General features: G+C 36.7%; 1 protein-coding gene across 1 annotated transcript; it reads left to right on the plus strand.

The window, feature by feature from the left end:
* The first annotated feature begins 8,466 nt into the window (after nt 1-8,466).
* Nucleotides 8,467-10,506, plus strand: TCEAL7 (transcription elongation factor A like 7). The gene is made up of 3 exons (XM_045471228.1): nt 8,467-8,612; nt 9,232-9,302; nt 9,661-10,506. The coding sequence occupies exon 3, from the start codon at nt 9,672-9,674 to the stop codon at nt 9,972-9,974; it is 303 nt and encodes a 100-aa protein (XP_045327184.1). The 5' UTR covers nt 8,467-8,612; nt 9,232-9,302; nt 9,661-9,671; the 3' UTR covers nt 9,975-10,506.
* Nucleotides 10,507-18,484: the final 7,978 nt, after the last annotated feature.

Below are 18,484 nucleotides of genomic sequence, written 5' to 3' on the forward strand. Positions count from 1 at the left end.
CTCCACACTAACAGCAGAAAGCCTGATGTGGGTCTAGAACACAGGAACAGCAAGATTATGACCTGAGTGATGTGTGATGCTCAACTGACTGAGCCACCCAGGCACCCCTCTCTTCATTTATTTTTTACTGTGATACAGTTTCCATAGTTTCTATTATCATGTGTTCATTCACATTTTTTAAATAAAAAGTTTATTGGGATACAATGCATATATCATTTAATTCTGCAATTTAAACTGTATAAGTCAATGTTTTTTTAGTATGTGAACAGAATAGTGCAGCTATTACTACAATCAATGTTAGAACATTTTAATTACCTCTAAAGGAAGCCTACTTGAAGTAATTCCATATTTGTCCCCATACTCCCAAGCCTACACAACCACTAATCTAATTTCTATCTCTGTAGATTTGTCTATTCTGAACACTTCATACAAATGGAATCAGGCAAAATGTGATCTTTTCTGACAGTCTTATTTCATGGAGGAGTCTTATTTCAAGGAGGATACAAGCTCCTTGTCCGATATATGATTTAGAATTTTTTTCATATTCTGTTGAGTATGTTTTCATTTTCTTGATGATATCCTCTGAGGCATAAAAGTTTTAAATTTTGAAGATATCTGATTTATCTTTTATTTTTGTATGTGTGTGCTTTGGGTGTCATGTCTAAGAAACCATATCTAATCCAAGGTCACAAAGACTTATGCTTATGTTCTCTTCTAAGGGTTTTATGGGTTTTTTCTTACATTTAGGTCTGTGATTCATTTTGAGTTAATTTTTGTGTATGGTGAGAGGAGTTCAGCTTTATTCTCATGCATGTGGTTTTCCTGGTCTCTCAGTACCATTTGTTGAAAATTTGGTCTTTCCCCCATCAAATTATCTTGGGGCCATTCTAAACAATCAAATGACAATGGAATATGGGTTTATTTCTGGAGTTTCAATTGTATTCCATTGACTTGTATGTCTATCCTTTCCCTGTACCACACTGTTTTGATGATTATAGCCTTATAGTAAGATTTGAAATCAGGAAGTGTAATTCCTTCATCTTTATTCTTCTTTGACAAGACCGTGTTGGTTATTCTACATTCCTTGAAATTCCATATGTATTTGACAATCTACTGTTTCATTCTTCAAAAAAGGTCGTTAAACTTTTGAAAGGGATTGCATTGAATCTGTAGATCTCTTTGAGGAGTATTGCCATTTTAACAACTTAAGTCCTGGGGAGCCTGGGTGGTTCAGTCAGTTAAGCATCTGACTTGATTGTAGCTCAGGTCATGAAGTCACATTTTATGGGTTTGAGCCCCACATGGATTCTTGGGATTTTCTCTCTCTCTCTGCCCCTCCCCAGTTTGCATGCACACTCTCTATCTCAAAATAAATAAATAAACTTTAAAAATTTTTAAGTCCTTAATTCATGAATATGGAATGTCTTTCATTTATTTAGGTATTTATTTTGTTTCAAAAAATCTTTGTAATTTTCAGAGTATAAGTTTTGCACTTTTTAAAAAATGTCTTCCTAAGTTTTTTATTCTTTTCTTTTGAGGTTATTTTTTATATTGTAAATAGAATTATTTCCATAATTTCCTTTTCAGATTGTTCATCATAGGTGTTTATAAACACTACTGGTTTTGTGTGTTGATTTCATACTCTGAAGTTTTGAATTCATTTATTAGTTCTGGTAACCTTCTTTTGGATTGTTTAGGATTTTTTATGTATAAGATCATGTTGCCTGCAAATAGAGACAGATTTACTTTTCCCTTTCCAATCTGGATCCTTTGGATTTCATGTTCTTGCCTAGTTGCCCTATCAGGAACCTCCAGTGCAATGCTGACTAGAGGTGGTGAAAGCATATATCTTTGTCTTGTTCCTGATCTTAGGGTAAAAGCATCCAATCTTTCACCACTAACTATAATGTTAGCTGTGGGTTTTTCTTATATGTCCATCAGGTTGAGGATGTTTCCTCTATTCCTAGATTTTTAGAGTTTTCTTTGCTATTATGAAGGGCTGTTGTATTTTTTAAAAATTTTGTTCAGTTCACTGAAATGAAATGGTGATATGGTGCTTGTTTCTTTTTTTTTTTTAATTCTATTAATATGGTGTATACATATATTGAGTTTCCTGAGATTAACTCTGTTTGGTTGTGGCACATAATTGTTTATATTTGTTGCTAAATTCAGCTTGTTAGTATTTTATTGAGTGTATTTGCATCTATATCATAAGAGTTATTGATCTGTAGTTTTCTTGTGATGTCTTTTTCTAATTTGGGAATCAGGGTGATATTGGCCACCTAGAATGAGATGGGAAATGTCCTCTTCTTTTTTACTTTTTGGAAGAAGTGGTATTATTTCTTTTTAAGTGTTTGGTAAAATTCACTGGTAAGGTCATCTGAGGTTGTTTTTCTTTGCTTATTGGGAAATTTTTAAATTATTACTTCAATTTCTTTGCTTGTTATCAATCTATTCAAGTTTTCTAGTTCTTCTTAGGTTTGTTTTGGTAGTTTGTGTTTCTAGGAATTTGATCATTTCATCTGATTTGTTTAATTAACAGGCATGCAGATGTTTATAGCATTCTCTTACAATCTTTTCTAAAATTTCTGTAAAGGCAGTAGCAGTGGCTGCTCTTTCATTCCTGATTTTAGTATTTAGAATCTTCTCTCTTTTTTTCTTAATGAGTCTAAATGTCTGTCAATTTTGTTGTCCTTTTTCAATAAACAATTTTCGGTTTTGTTGAATTTCTCTAATTTTTTTCTCTTATGTATTTCATTAATTTCCGTTCTAATCCTTATTATCTCCTTCCTTCTAGTTCCTTTGGGTTTACTACACTCTTGTTTTTTCTCATTTCATAAGGTGGAAGACTATTGTTTTGAGATCTTTCTTTTTTTCAATGTATTTACTTGCAAATATAAATTTCACTTTAAGCATTACTTTACATGAATCCCATAAGTTGTGGTATGATGTGTGTTAATTTTTATTTATGTCAAAGTATTTCTTAATTTCCTTGTGATTTCTTATGACATTCATTATTTCAAGTTGTGTTAATTTCTACATTTTTTTTATTTTAGAAAGAGAGAGAGAAGGTGTGAGCAGGGGAGAGGGGCAGAGGGAGAGAAGAGAGAGGAGAGAGGAGGAGAAAGGCTCCATGCTCAGTGAGTATCTCAATGTGGGGTGTGATCTCACAACCCTGGGATCATGACCTGACCCGAAATCAAGAGTCAGATGCTCAACCAATTGAGCCATAAAGGCACCTTATTTCTGCATATTTTCAATTTACCAAACTTCTTTCCACTATTAATTTCTAATTTCATTCCATTGTGATCACAAACTGTACTTTGTATAGTGTTCAACTTTTAAAAATTTTATTAAGGTGTTTTAATTGCTTAGCATGTGGCATATATGTAATTAGGTCCAGGTGGTAGGTTTCATCTTATTTAACTTTTGTCTACTTATTTTATTATTGAAAGTAGTATATTGAAATTTCTTACTATTGTTGTCTATTTATCACTTAAATTGGTCAGTTTTTGACTCATGCATGTATTTTTGAGAGTCTCTTATTAAGTGCATATACATATATAATTGATATATCTTCCTGATGGATTTATTTCTTTATCATTATAAAATCTAATTTTGGAAAATGTTTTGTTTTAAAGATAGTTGTGTGATATTAGTATAGTCACCCCAGTTTTCTTGTGGTTGCTGTTTGCATGATTTTTCCATTCTTTTACTTTTAACTTATTTGTCCCTTTGAGTATAAATTTCTTCTGTAGACAGCATTTTGATGAATATTGCTTTTTATTTATTTTTTTAAAGATTATTTCTTTTGAGAGAGTTCACAGGAGGGGCCGAGAGAGAAAGAGAGAAAGAGAATCCTAAGCAGGTTCTGCACTATTAGTGCAGAGCCTGAGGCAGGGCTTGAACTCAAGAACTATGAGATCATGACCTGAGCCAAAATCAAGAGTGAGTTGCTTAATCTACTGAACCACCCAAGCACCCCATGAATGTTGTTTTTTATACCCAGTTTTACAATCTCTATCCTAGATTGGATTGTTTACTCTATTTACATTTAATGTTATTATTGATAGAATTGTATTTACATCTGCCACATTCCTTTTTATTTTATATACATCTCAAGTCTTTTTGTTATTCTTTTCCTACTTTACAGCTTCCTTTTTCATTAAGTTAAAATTTTTAGTGTAACATTTTTATTCCTTTGATATTTTTCACTATAGATTTTTATTTATTTTCTTAGTGGTTACTGTAGGTGCTATTATATACTCTTATCAAAATTTACTTCCCATTTATATTAACTTAACTCCAGTGTAATACAGATATGTTACTTCACTATAACTCTATTCCTTCTTTTTTTGTACAATTATTGTTATACATCTTACACCTGTATATGTTAGGAAACCAAAAATGTATAGTTATAATTATTACTTAATATAATTTTATGCCTACTATGTAGAAACTGAGGAAAGAAAGGTGAACAAGTATGTCTGTAGAGTTTGCTATAGTGACATTCTTATTTTCCATTTCTTGTTGTCTTCAACTGTTCCTGTGGTTTCAAGTTACCACATGGTATTGTTTACTTAATACAAGTGTCCTCCTACCTGCGTCATTTGTACTATTATTGTCAAATATACTACATTTCTATATGTAAATAAGACCAACAATAAAATTACTCAAGATTACTTTATACAATCACTTTAAAAGTCAGTTAAGATTTTTGAGAAGGGGAAGAAATGTGTTTTTATATAGTATTTTATAATAATATAATTACTTTTACTGGTACTCTTTGCTTTTTGTGTGGATTTGAATTGCTGCCTGGACTAATTTGCTGTCAACTTGAAGGACTCTTTTTCATACTTCTTGTAAGGTGTATTTACAAGCAATGAATTCTCTCAGGTTTTGTTTCTCTGGGAATGTCTTTATTTCACTTTTATTATTTTTTCATAAGATAAATATTACACAACATAATTCGCCATTCTAACCATTTTAAATTGTAGAATTCATTATCTTTTAGTACATTCACAGTGTTGTGCAGGTATCTATACTATCTAACTCCAGAATATTTCCATCATCCCAGAAGAAAACCCCAAGCCTTTTAAGCATTCTCTCTTCATTCTATTGTCTCCTAGTCCCTAGAAACCATTAATTTTCTTTCTGCCTCTATGAGTTTGCCTATTATGGATATTTTATATAAATGTAATAGTATAATATGTGGCCTTTTGTGCCTGGCTTGTAACTCATTTACTATTCTTTGCCCAGCCTCATGAAGTTCCACTTTATGTATGTGCAACTCAATATACAGCAACAGACTCAAGGGAAACTCTAAAAAAATTTTGGAGAATGATTTTTTGCACTAATCCCTCATTTCTGGTATTCTTCCCCACAAATTTCAGCCACTTTCACCTCCCAGAATTTCAACTCTTTCTTGTCAATTCAGGAAGGGAAACTTGCTCACCTTCCCTGTGCCACCATCCATAAGGTATCTTTCATCAAAACCCAAAGCAATCTTACAGCTCACCCTGATTGCTTTGCTTCTCTCAGGGACCACACCATTTGTGCTGACAGTTGTCCAGAGTATGAAAACAATTGTAGTTGTTTGATATATTTGCCCAGTTATGTGGTTCTTCAAGATAGGAGGATGTGCCCAATTCCAGTCTGCCCATAATTTTTGCCATTTGGTTTATTTTAGCATATTTTGTACAATTCTAGAACAGGTTGCTTATAGATTCCCTTCATCCCATGTGAAGTCCTATTGGAAAAGGAACCAGCAAGTCACCCATATGTCTACTTAACCCACAGTAAAATTCACCCATGCTTGGCACAGCAAAGGTAGGAGTACAATGTATCTCTGTCTTCACCTTGCTATCTCTTTTGGATCAACCAGATAAGCCGTGATCTAACCAAGGATTGTACACCAGTATTCCCTTTTCACAGACCTCTGTCTTTATGTGATCCTTTTAGAAATACCACCTCCACTTGGTTTAAAAGAGGGAATAATCTATGTTCTTTCTTTCATCCATGAAAAAGTTATAGAATTGACTTGCACCATGTGCCAACCCTGGAGTCAGAGCATCTTACTTAAAATTCTATATCCGTTATTTATTGTGTGACTTTGGGTAAGCAATTTAATCTCTGTACTTCTTAGTTTCCTATTAATAGTATTATAAATATTAATTTATAATAAGCATATGTAAAGTGCTTAAAAGAATTGCTGGTACATAAGTATTATGTAAGTGTGAGGTATCATTGGTGGCATTGTTATAATGAACAACACTGACCTCTCCACAAAGTCAATAGCTTCCACATTTCTTTATATCTTACCTTTACCTATCTCCTTGCACTGAGTTGGGGAGAGGGAAGGCTGGGGTGATTGTTGTCGGTAGTAGAGCTGGCTTAGAAATGCTTTTTGGCAAGCTCTTATGAAGGTATCTGGTCCTAATTGTTGGAGTTTCTTTTTATGACACATAATGCCTTTTTGTCCTCACCTGTGAGTGCCATGAGTCAGTACTAAGGAAACAAGTCAAATCTAACTAAATATCTTACCTTGCTTGCATTGCATGCAGTTTCATACCAGCTTTTACTTAGAAATGGAGATATATTCCATGAGATGTTCAGAAAATCAACTAAAGATGTTCTTATCTAGTGAGATTGTTGGTGGATGAGATAAAATAATTCAGGGTAGTGATATGATCATATCTGTTGCTTGAAATCATTATTCTATTAGAAAGTAAAAAGCTGTAGGTCAAAGAGACCAGTAATGTTGTGGATGTCCAGGAGTTTATGGCTGTTTTCATAAGGGGGTGGCACTAGAGCCAGAGTGAGAACTGGAAGGATTCCCAAAATCCTTACGAGGTAATCATTGAGACCTGTCATTTATTGGAGCACTTGGTATTTTTCAGTCATATACTAAATGGTTTATATAAATTATATCATTTAATTTTGACAACTTTATGAAGTATTAGCCTCATTTTATAGATGAGGCACAAGGAAGTCTTAATATCCAAGTTTTATATTCAAGGCTATACAACAGGTAAGCAAATGCAATTAATTCAAACCCAGATCTGTTAAAAGATATGCTTCTTACAACAATGCTAAAATCTTCAGCATCTGGATCCTTCCAGCCATTTGAAAACCATGAGTCTAACCATCTGTATGAAAAGGTGTTCACAGAAGATTCAGGGACTCCCCACCCCACCAATTAATCTTATGCCTCTATCACAACTTACCATTTCTTAATAACTGTGACAATACTCCACTCTTTTTAAGACCTCTTTCTTTTAAGTATTTTCTGGAACTATTAACATCAATCTTGTTTGTGGCAACTTTGTATTCATAATGAACTAAGGTCTTCCTTAAAAAAAAAAAAAAGCTTTAAGAACACATTCCTCTTTCTGTTGCATATATTTCAAATTAACATATCAACAACAAAGAATCCACTTAGATTAGTGCCAAAATCCTTAGCAACAAAAAATTCAGTGTGATAAGTGACTAAATGTGGCCAGTTTCTGTCACCGCATCTAATTCTCCAGTGTGGCTCAATGAGGTCTAAGAAAACATAAATAGGATGGCAATGTCTGGGACAAATGAAAAACTATTTGATTCTGAATAAGACTACTGAGGAAAGGTGGGATCTTTTGAATACAAGAAATAAAGAAAACTGCATAGTACAAACTGAGAGAGAGGGAATGATATTGAGATCAAACCAGTAAAGTTTTATGACTGATTTTTGAACTCTGGAAATCTAAGGGCAAGGTGCTGTTGGATTATGGCCTTAGTAGTTCACCTAATGAAAGGGCCTCACATGCCGAGCTCCTCAGAAGGGTAGCATCCAGCTGCCCTGTATGTTTTAAACTTCCAAAAATGTGTCTGCCTGGAGGGTCTATATTTATCTTCTGACTCAGCAGCAGAAACAGGTGTCCTGGTTCTTTTTTCCCTCCTATCTTGACTCTTTTTCCAAATGTATTTATTGTTATTGTATTTTTGATTAATAAAAGAATACAATAAGTTGATGGAAAAAATGGAAAAGTAGGAAATTATCAGAATAAAAGTAAAAAATCGCCGTCTCAATCATTACTTTCTTTCCTAATTTACTCTACCCCCTACAATTTGGTTTTAAGAATTGAACAGAAAGGTAAATGTGGCTATCAGTGACTGGTGGGGAGGTGGTCAAGGGAAAACTGCTACCTTTCTGTTGTAGTTTAGAAGAGGATGAGTAATCTCTCTCAACACAACCCTAAAAAGTAACAATGGTTAATACGACTCTAGGAAGCTGCAGCCCTTCTCTGGTAATCAGAGAAAGGCAAATCCCAACCATAGAGAGACGGGGCCACTATTGACCTCTGAAATTAGCAATGACAAAAATGAATGACAGGTCCTTGGTGTGGTGGGGAGGTGGGACATTGGTAAGTCGGTCCACTTCTGCAACACAGCTTGTGGGAGGGGAAAGTGGGGACCAGAGTTGGATGACATAATCCTCACGTGACCAGGAGCTGCCGCGAAGTCCTTATATTCACGGGCTTCTTTCTCCTCTGGGTCCCAGTTCCTTACTGTCCTGTAGGCGTTTGTGCTTGTGGCCAAGAGAAGGAGGACTTAAATTCCTTAAATCTCAGAAGGTTGGTTTGAGGGAACCGCTGGGACCCGTGGGGGTGGTAGTGGCTGAATCCAGTGACTGGAATAGGTCCAGGCTCGCTTTTCCTCAAATCCCTGCAAACTCCTTGGGATATTATTGTATTTTTTGAAAGGACAGGGTGGGGGAATAGGTGGAAGCCTCCTGAGAAACAGCCACAGACTTAGTGATAGTTTAGAAATAATCGGCTTCTCAGATTGGTAAGCTTTCTGTTTATCCTCCTCTTTCTCTACTTCCGTTGAGGAAATGAGTTGTGGACTGTTGTGTGGAGAAATGCTAGAATCCTGGGGTGGAGGCAGAAATTTAAACATAATTTGAAAACATTTTCTCCCATTCAATGCCTCCCTGAGGGCCATGGGAGGGGGCGGGGGTGCCGAAGAGACAGCCGCCCTCGCAAGGACTAAGCCAGAGGTTGAGGGGTGGGGGGTGGGGACAGAGATCCAGAGGAAGGGAAAAGAATAGGAGGGGAACCAGGAGGTAGGAAATTTTGGGCGACAATGGTTATGAAGATCCCGGACTCAAGATAATAACGAGTGTCTTGTCTCTGGGGCTGGTGGATCCACCGAGAGCTCCCTCCTCTCCTCCCCCTTCCTTTCTGTCTGCAGGTCCACGGGTCTGCGTTCACTGACATCTGGAGGCAAGAAAAAGAGGAGGAAACTATCCTTAATCCTCATAGGTCAGTGTCGGGGAGGCACTTAGCCCGGGGTCTCTGAGGGTGGTAGTTGGGAAGGGCAAGATCTGGGTAAAATTTGCAGCCTCACAGCTCAACTCTCGGTGCGTTCCCTTTCTCCCGCCGGTGGGAGAGGCCATTAGCCTTATCTGCTGGGGAAATGGTGGGTTGCCGGGACAGGGGGAAGGAGGAAGAGTGGTGGGGGGCGTGTGGTATAGGAAGGGGAGGCATCTCAAACTTCAAAGGGCTGGACCTGTGTGGCCCGAGTGGGAAATTAGGCGAGTACGTTGTTCAAAGAGAAACTGACAAACCTGAATCAAAAGAAACGAGGCATTTTACTCTATATTTTCTCCCCGGACTTAAGCTGGAAACATCATGCAAAAACCCTGTAAAGAAAATGAAGGAAAGCCCAAGTGCAGCGTGCCAAAGAGAGAGGAAGATCGCCCCTATGGAGAATTTGAACGTCAGCAAACAGAAGGGAATTTTAGGCAAAGGCTGCTTCAGTCTCTCGAGGAATTGAAAGAGGACATAGATTATAAGCATTTTAAGGATGAAGAAATGACAAGGGCGGGAGATGAGGTGGAAAGGTGTTTGGAAGAGATAAGGGGTCTGAGAAAGAAATTTAGGGCTCTGCATTCTAACCATAGGCATTCTCGGGACCGTCCTTATCCCATTTAATGCATTTCTCTGCTGAATTCAATTATTTTATGTTACTAATATTACCACCATTGGTTTCTTTTTGTCTGCATGTTCTTGCTAAATATTGCTACCATTTTACTCCTATCCTTCAATGTTCCTTTGATTTGCATATGACTCCTGCTTCCAACATCTCATCTTTTGACCCAATTTCACTCATTTAATAAGGATGTTTCATTCATATGCATGGGAAGATGCTCACTGTATACTGTAAAGTGAAAATAATAAGTTGCCAAACAGTGTGTGTATGTGTATATATACACACATATATATACACATGCACACTTTATATGTACATTTATATATGACATAACGCAAAAGAAAAAGTTAGAATTATTATACACCGAAAGTTTAACAGTGAATTTCTGCGTGATATGTATTTTATTTCTTTTTTGCTTATCTGCGTCTTCTCATTTTCCAAAAAAAAATGAATATATGTGCATGTGTGCGTGTATTATTTGTGTCACAAAGAACTAAAATAAACAGACACAATAAAAACTTGTCAATCACCTTTGAAGGGCAGCAAAACACTTAATAATCTCTTGATAAGAACTATAAAAAGAAATATAAACTTCAAATTACCTTTGGATCTCTTAGCCAGAGGAATAAAACTGGCAATTATTACAGATATACTAGCTTAGACTCAGTCTTTTCATGGGGAAAATATTTGCTTCACAGAGCTGCTATAAGGAAGAAATGAGGCAACTCTGAGCTGGGCCAGGTGGACTTATTCCCACCTGTGCATACAGAACCCCAACCCACTACAGAACATCAGTTATTGGAGGGAGGTTCCTGGCATGACTTACCTGTGCTCGGGAACAAGTTCACTAGTAGGCAGGGCATTGGGGGCTTCCATGCCAGTTATCTGCTGTTGAACCCCACTCCTCCCCTGGGTTCTGCCATGCCTGGTGGGCACTGCTACCTCTTCTGCTGGGTCCTTTACTCTCTGTTGGCCCTCACTGCTCCTGACACATTGGAGTGCATGGGTGCCAAATCCCACTCAATTTCCTGGAGTCCTTACTGGGTTAAACCTCCATTCTTTTCTGAAGCCTGTCTGCTTTATAGTGACCCTTAACACAGGTGAGACTGCCCTAGGATTGCTTGAGCCACAGTGTCTTGCAGAGTTTTTAGCAAAACAGCCCCTTTTTTTTTTAATCCCAGGACCCTTCCTCTAACTAGGAGTCAGACATGATGAGGTCATTTGAGGAGTAGGACCAAGGTACAAGTTTGAATAAAAAAAGTGCTGTAGTCAGAGTTCCTGCCTTACCTCTAAACACTAAGGTTTTATCTTCCTTCTCTTGTGAGATGATCTCTCCATGAAGGCTCCTGGCAGGCCTGTCCTACTGGTTCAGAAGACTCTCGGAGGACATTGCACAAAACAATGCAGGAAATAGATCTAAGAAACCAATCCTCATCTTTCTATCACTTCCCTTTCTGAAACATATGTAAAAATTCTTTAAAAGACTAATATATATATGATATATATAATATATATAACATATATATAATATATATAACATATTATATATATACATATATAGAAATATATGTATATATACTTTTTAGTGTATATATGTACATGTATGTATGGTATATATTTTTAGTGCATGTGTAAGTGTATATATATATATATATATATTTAGTCTTACAAAGGATATATATGAACACACACATATACACTTATATATATATGCATATATAAATGTATGTATACATATGTATACATATACACACTTAAGCATTATTTCTTAATTGGACTTCTTGAATTTTGCATCTCAATGTATTTCATTACATTCTTGATCAGTTACTTACATATAGTGGGCATTTAATAAACATTTGCTTAATTAGAATCTAGTGTTCTTGGCCCAGTTTTACTTCTGATTGCATAAAATTGACAACAATCTATTTCTGTGCAAACTATAACTTTCGTTTTCAAATAGGACCTAACAGGAAAGGGATTATTTCCCAAATCAGTCTATAAAATTATTGTAACAGGGCACAACTGACGTCTCAAACAGATCTTTACATTATAATCATCTGGAGTGCTTACTCATGCTCTTACATACACTCTGAATCAGAATTTCTGCATTTGCCCCTGACCCTCCATTTTGGGTTTTCCATGAAATCATTGTCTCCATTATTGCTTCATAAACTCTCACTACAGACACTGTTTCAGCCAAGAGCAGTGCAGAACAGGTCTCCTTATAATCAAAGAGCCAAATGGTTTATATTTCATAATTAAGGGCTCCTGAAGGTCAAAATGGTGTTTATAATAGCCTGAAAATTGTGTATCCACCAAGTAAATCTATGTGAACACTAAACATTTATCCTTGGCAGGAGGAAAAAAAAAAAGAAAAAGAAAACAACAAATTGTTATCCACCTATAAAATAGGCAAATGTTTGTTTCCAATACTCAATTTTTTTCAAGATGTAGGGATTCTGATACTCAATGAGAGAGTAAATTGCTACATCCATAGTTTTTGCTTCTATTCACAATAAGTACCAAAAGCTGTACATTTTGCATATACCATGACTGAACAATTCAACTGTAGGAAAATAGTCATAGTGGTGAGCAAATGTTTAGCTATACACGTTTTTATTTAAAGATTTCACATATTTTCAAGGATTTTTTAAACCTAAGGATCAAGTACATGTACCGTCCAATCAAAAGGAAATGAACACAGACTCCTATTCACCAAGTACACAAAAATACATCCCACATGGATTAAAGATGAAAATGTAAAGAACAAGGAGCACCTGGATTGCTCAGCCAGTGGAGCATGTGACTCTTCATCTGGGGTTTGTGAGTTTGAGCCCCACATTGTGTGTAGAGATTACTTAAAAATAATTTTTTTAAAAAAAGAAAGAAAATGTGAAGAATACGAATAATATATTGCAATGCAAATTAACTAAAAATGTATAATCTTGTGATGTCATTATCTTCTTAGTCATGAAAAAATTCCAGAATTATGAAGGAAAAAATATAAAAGGTCCACATACAAGAAATAGGCTGTGAGAAAGTATTTTTAATACCATGACAGACAATGGGAAAATATCTCTATAACCCCAATAGCTTTTTCAAATGGAAAAGAAAAAGGTAAACAAACCAATAAAAATATGTACATACCATATGATCCAGCACTTCCACTTCTTTGTATTACCATAGAGATATATGTACACACATGCACAGGAAAGCATAGATAGATGTTTATTTTGTCACTGTTTGTAAGTGCCAATATTATAGAAATAGCCTAGGTCATCAAAAGGGAAAGGTCAAATAAACAGTGGTCTATTTATGCCAAGAAAACTACACAGAAGTTAAAAAGAATGAGATTCTTATATTGAAGCATCTTCAGGAATATTGTTAAGTAAAGACATTACATACTTTCATGTTGTTATTGTCACAAATAATATTGTCACAAATAATGAATTACCTAGTCCATTTTAATATACTGCTTTAACCATACCTCCAATTTAAGTCTTCTCCTTACAATTAAACACTCACCAGTTTGATGGATATCCATCTAGAAATTAATGTATTTTTTTAATTTTAATTAAATTTACATTATGACTTTCAGGAGTTCTTAATTAGGAATCATAAGACATTATAAGGAGAATCCTTTTGCACAACTCAGCTAAAACAGGATATATGGTGAGTGTGCATATTAACATAGCTTTATAATTATTGTTTTATGCATTTGTCTTTTATGTTATATAGGGAAAAAAGAGGAGTTATAAACCAAATATGAAAAAAAACTATTTGCTTTTATATTTACCTGTGTAGTTACCTTTACTGTTGTTATTTCTTTATATGACTTTAAGTTACTTGTGTCTCTCTCTCAGCATGAAAGTCTTATAGGAGTTTTCAGACGTCTGTAAACACAAATACAGATGAATCTATTTTCTATAGTATGAATGTAGCTTGCATTATTAAAATCATTCCCCATTACTCAAAATTTAAGTTATTTTTATGCTTTGCCTACTAAAAATAATTCTGTCTGCAATGAACATGTTTGCACATATATTCAAATTATTGGTGCTTATATTTCTATAGAATGGTTTCTGGAAAGTAAAAATGTACATGATCCTTTACATTTTCCAGCCTCCCTTGCACATATGTTGGGGCCATCAAATGTAACATAAGACACTTCTAAGGCTTTTAAACAATTCAGAGTGATCTCTCCATCTCCTTTCAGTAACCTTGGAAACCATGTGTGCCATCTGGAACACATGACTGTGAGATGAATGCAGGCTGGATACCTGAATAATCAATGGAGCGAGCCATACAGGAGAACCAATAACTCTCATTAAACTATGACAGGAATGAGTAATAAACTGCTTTAAAAACCACTGAGATAGCCTAGTTCACCTTAATATACTGCTCTACCCACACTTCCAATTTCAATCCCCTTCCCACAATTAAACACTGATCAGTTTGATGGATATCCATCTAGAAATTTATATATTTCTGTTTTGCATTTTATAAAGTTTATTTATTTATTTTGAAACAAAGAAAGAGCGTGCATGCATTTGAGTGGGGGATGGGCAGAGAGAGGAGAGAGAGAATCCCAAGCAGGCTCTGTGTTGTTAGCACAGAGTCCAACTGCGGGGCCAATTCCACAAACCCTGAGATCATGACCTGAGCTGAAACCCTGAGTCAGAGGATTAACTGACTAAGCCACCCAGGCATCCCCTGTTTTGCATTTTCATTAAATATTATAACATTACATCTACTGTCCTATTGTTTTTACTCAACAATATTCCTGGAGATGCTTCAATATAAGAATCTCATTTTTTAAATTACTGTGTAGTTTTCTTAGTATAGATAGACCACAGTTTATTTGACCTTTTCCTTTTGGTGACTTAAGCTATTTCTAGTATTTTGGTTCTTGGAAGCAATGCCATAAAAAGCATCTATTTATGCTTTCCTGTGCACATATGTGTATATATCTCTATGATAATATAAAGCAGTGAAAGTGCTGGATCATATGGTATGTGTGTATTTTACTGGTTTGTTTACCTACCAGAATGTATACCATAAACATATCCATCACCTCCAAAGTCTTGATGAGTATTGATCCAAAAATCCTCAAAGAAATACTAACAAACTAAGCCAGCAGAATATTAAAATATTTACTTCATGAAGAATTGAGGTTAACCCACGAAATTCAAAGGTGATTCAACATATGAAAATAAATTAATGTAATATATATTAAATTAATATAAGAAAGGAAAACACATTATTGTATCAACTGATACAAAAAAGAAGCATTTAGCAAACTCCAATACCCTTTCATGATAAAAACAGTCCATAAACTAGGAACATAAGCAGACTGTGTCAACATAATAAAGGGAATTTATGAAAAATTCAATGCTAGTTTATATTCAATAGTGAAATATTGAAAGTTTTCCATGTAAGATCGCAAATAAGTCAAGGATGTTTGCTTTCACAAGTTTTGTACTGGAAGTCCCAGACAGAGAAATTAAGCAAGAAAAAAATAATTGAATCCAAACTGGAAATAAAGAAGCAGAAATTATCTTTGTCAATGGCATGGTCTTATATATAGAACATCCCAGGGGCGCATGGGTGGCTAGGTCGGTTAAGCACCCTCCTTCAGCTTAGGCCATGATCTCAAGGTTTGTGAGTTTGAGCCCTGCGTTGGGCTCTGTGCTGACAGCTCAGAGCCTGGAGCCTGCTTTGGATTTTCGGTCTCCTTCTCTCTCTACCCCTCCCCCACTTGTGCTCTGTCACTCTCTGTCTCTCAAAAATAAATAAACGTAAAACTTTCAAAAAAATCCAAATAATATGCAAGAAGGCTACCGGGACTCATAAATGAATGTGGTAAATTGCAGGATACAAGATCAGCCATCCAAAATTGGTTGTATTTCTATACACTAGCAATGAGCAATCCAACAATGAAATTACAAAAACAATTCTATGTACAAAAGCATGAAACATAATAAATACTCATAAATAAATTTAACCAAGGTATCTCAAGATTTGTACACTGAAAAATGACAAAATTGATAAAAGTAATTAAATAAGTCCTAAATAAATGGAAAGATGCCACATGTTCATGGATTGGAAGATTCAGTATTTGTTAAGATGGTAATAATTCCCAGAGCAATCAAAAAATTCAATGCAATCCCTATCAAAATAAGAAAAGTCTATTTTCCAGAAATGGAAAAGATGAGAATAAAATTCATATGGAATTGCAAGAAATCCCAAATAGACCCCAAAAAATCTCAAAAAAAGGTAGGAAGACTCATACTTTCTTATTTTAATACCCTGCAGGGGCACCTGGGTGGCTCAGTCAGTTAAGTGTTCGACCCTCGGTATTGGCTCAGGTCATGATTTCATGGCTCATGAGTTTGAGCCCCACTGTCAGCACAGAGCCTGCTTGGGATTCTCTCCCTTCATCTCTGCCCCTCCCTTGCTTGTTCTCTCTCTCTCTCTCTCTCTCTTTCTCTCTCTCTCTCTCAAAACTAAATTTAATAAAAAATAAAAAATAACACCCTACAAATTTATAGTCATCAAAACAGTGTACTACTGGCATAAGGATAGACATTTAGATCAATGGAATAGAACTGAGAGTCCAGAAATAAGCCCATACATCCATCGTCAATTAATTTTGGACAAGGGCGACAAGTCCATTCAATGGGAGAAAGAAACAACAGTGATGAGACAACTGAATATCCATATGCACAAGAATGAGATTAGACTTACCTCATGTTATCTCAAAAATAAACTCAAAATGGATTAAAGACACAAATATAAGAGCTAAAACCATAAAATGTTTGGAAGAAGACTAGGAATAAATCTTCATGACCTTGTATTTGGCAATGGATTCTTAAAAATGACACCTAAAGCATCAAACACACACACACACACACACACACACACAGTAGATAAATTAATTGGACTTCATCAAGATTAAAAACCTAATGCACCAGATGACACTTTCAAGGAAGTGAAAAAACATCCTACAAAATGGGAGAAATGTTCATAAATCATGTATCTGATAAGGGTCTAGTATCCAAAATATATAATGAGCTACAATTCAACAACAAAAAGACAAACAACCCAATTAAAAAATCAGCAAAGGACTTTAATAGACTTTTCCCCCAAAAAAGATACACAGTTAGCTCAAAGTAACACAGAAATATGTTCAAAATTATTAGTCATTAGGTAAATGCAAATCAAAGCCACAGTGAGATTCCTCTTTAAACTCACTAAGATGGCTCTAATCCATTAAAATAAAAAGAATGTGTTGGTGAGGACATGGAGAAATTGTAACCCTTATGAATTGCTGGTGGGAATGTAAAATGGCACAGTCTCTGTAGAAAACAATTTGGCAGTTTTTAAAGTTAAACATAGAATTACTTGATGACCCAATAATTTCATTCCTAGGCATGAACCCCAAAGAATTTAAAATAAGTTTTCAAATAATGTGTATACACAAATGTTTATAGAAGCACTATTAACAACAGCCTGAAGGTGGAAACAACCCAAATGTCCATTAACTGATGAGCTGATAAACAAAATGTAGATTTTCCCCGGGAAGATGGCGGCGTAGGAGGACGCTGGGCTCTCCGCGCGTCCTGCTGATCACTTAGATTCCACCTACACCTGCCTAAATAACCCAGAAAACCGCCAGAGGATTAGCAGAACTGAGTCGCCGGAGCCAAGCGCAGACGAGAGGCCCACGGAAGAGGGTAGGAAGGGCGGCGAGGCGGTGCGCGCTCCACGGACTGGCGGGAGGGAGCCGGGGCGGAGGGGCGGCTCACCGGCCAAGCAGAGCCGCGGAGTCTGGCTTGCAAAAGCGGAGGGGCCTGACGGACTGTGTTCCCACAGCAAGCGCGACTTAGCGTCTGGGAGGTCATAAGTTAACAGCTCTGCTCGGAAAGCGGGAAGGCTGGAGGACAAAGGGAGGGAGAGCTGCTGAGCCCCCGACGACAGAGCTCAGTTTGGTGGGGAACAAAGGCGCTCACCAGCGCCATCTCCCCCGCCCATCCCCCAGCCAAAATCCCAAAGAGAACCAGTTCCTGCCAGGGAACTTGCTCGCTCCGCGCAAACACCCAACTCTGGGCTTCTGCGGAGCCAAACCTCCGGCAGCGGATCTGACTCCCTTCCGCTGCCACAGGGCCCCTCCTGAAGTGGATCACCTAAGGAGAAGCCAGCTAAGCCTGCCCCTCCTGCCCCCGTGCACCTTGCCTACCCACCCCAGCTAATACGCCAGATCCCCAGCATCACAAGCCTGGCAGTGTGCAAGTAGCCCAGACGGGCCACGCCAACCCACAGTGAATCCCGCCCCTAGGAGAGGGGAAGAGAAGGCACACACCAGTCTGACCATGGCCCCAGCGGTGGGCCGGGGGCAGACATCAGGTCTGACTGCGACTCCGCCCACCAACTCCAGTTATACACCACAGCACAGGGGAAGTGCCCTGCAGGTCCTCACCACGCCAGGGACTATCCAAAATGACCAAGCGGA

Source organism: Leopardus geoffroyi, chromosome X (genome assembly GCF_018350155.1).
Source record: "Leopardus geoffroyi isolate Oge1 chromosome X, O.geoffroyi_Oge1_pat1.0, whole genome shotgun sequence".
Lineage (NCBI taxonomy): Eukaryota > Metazoa > Chordata > Mammalia > Carnivora > Felidae > Leopardus > Leopardus geoffroyi.

Bases quoted from the DNA above. Each gene is read 5' to 3' on its own strand.
- TCEAL7 (XM_045471228.1), top strand. From the start codon at position 9,672: ATGCAAAAACCCTGTAAAGAAAATGAAGGAAAGCCCAAGTGCAGCGTG.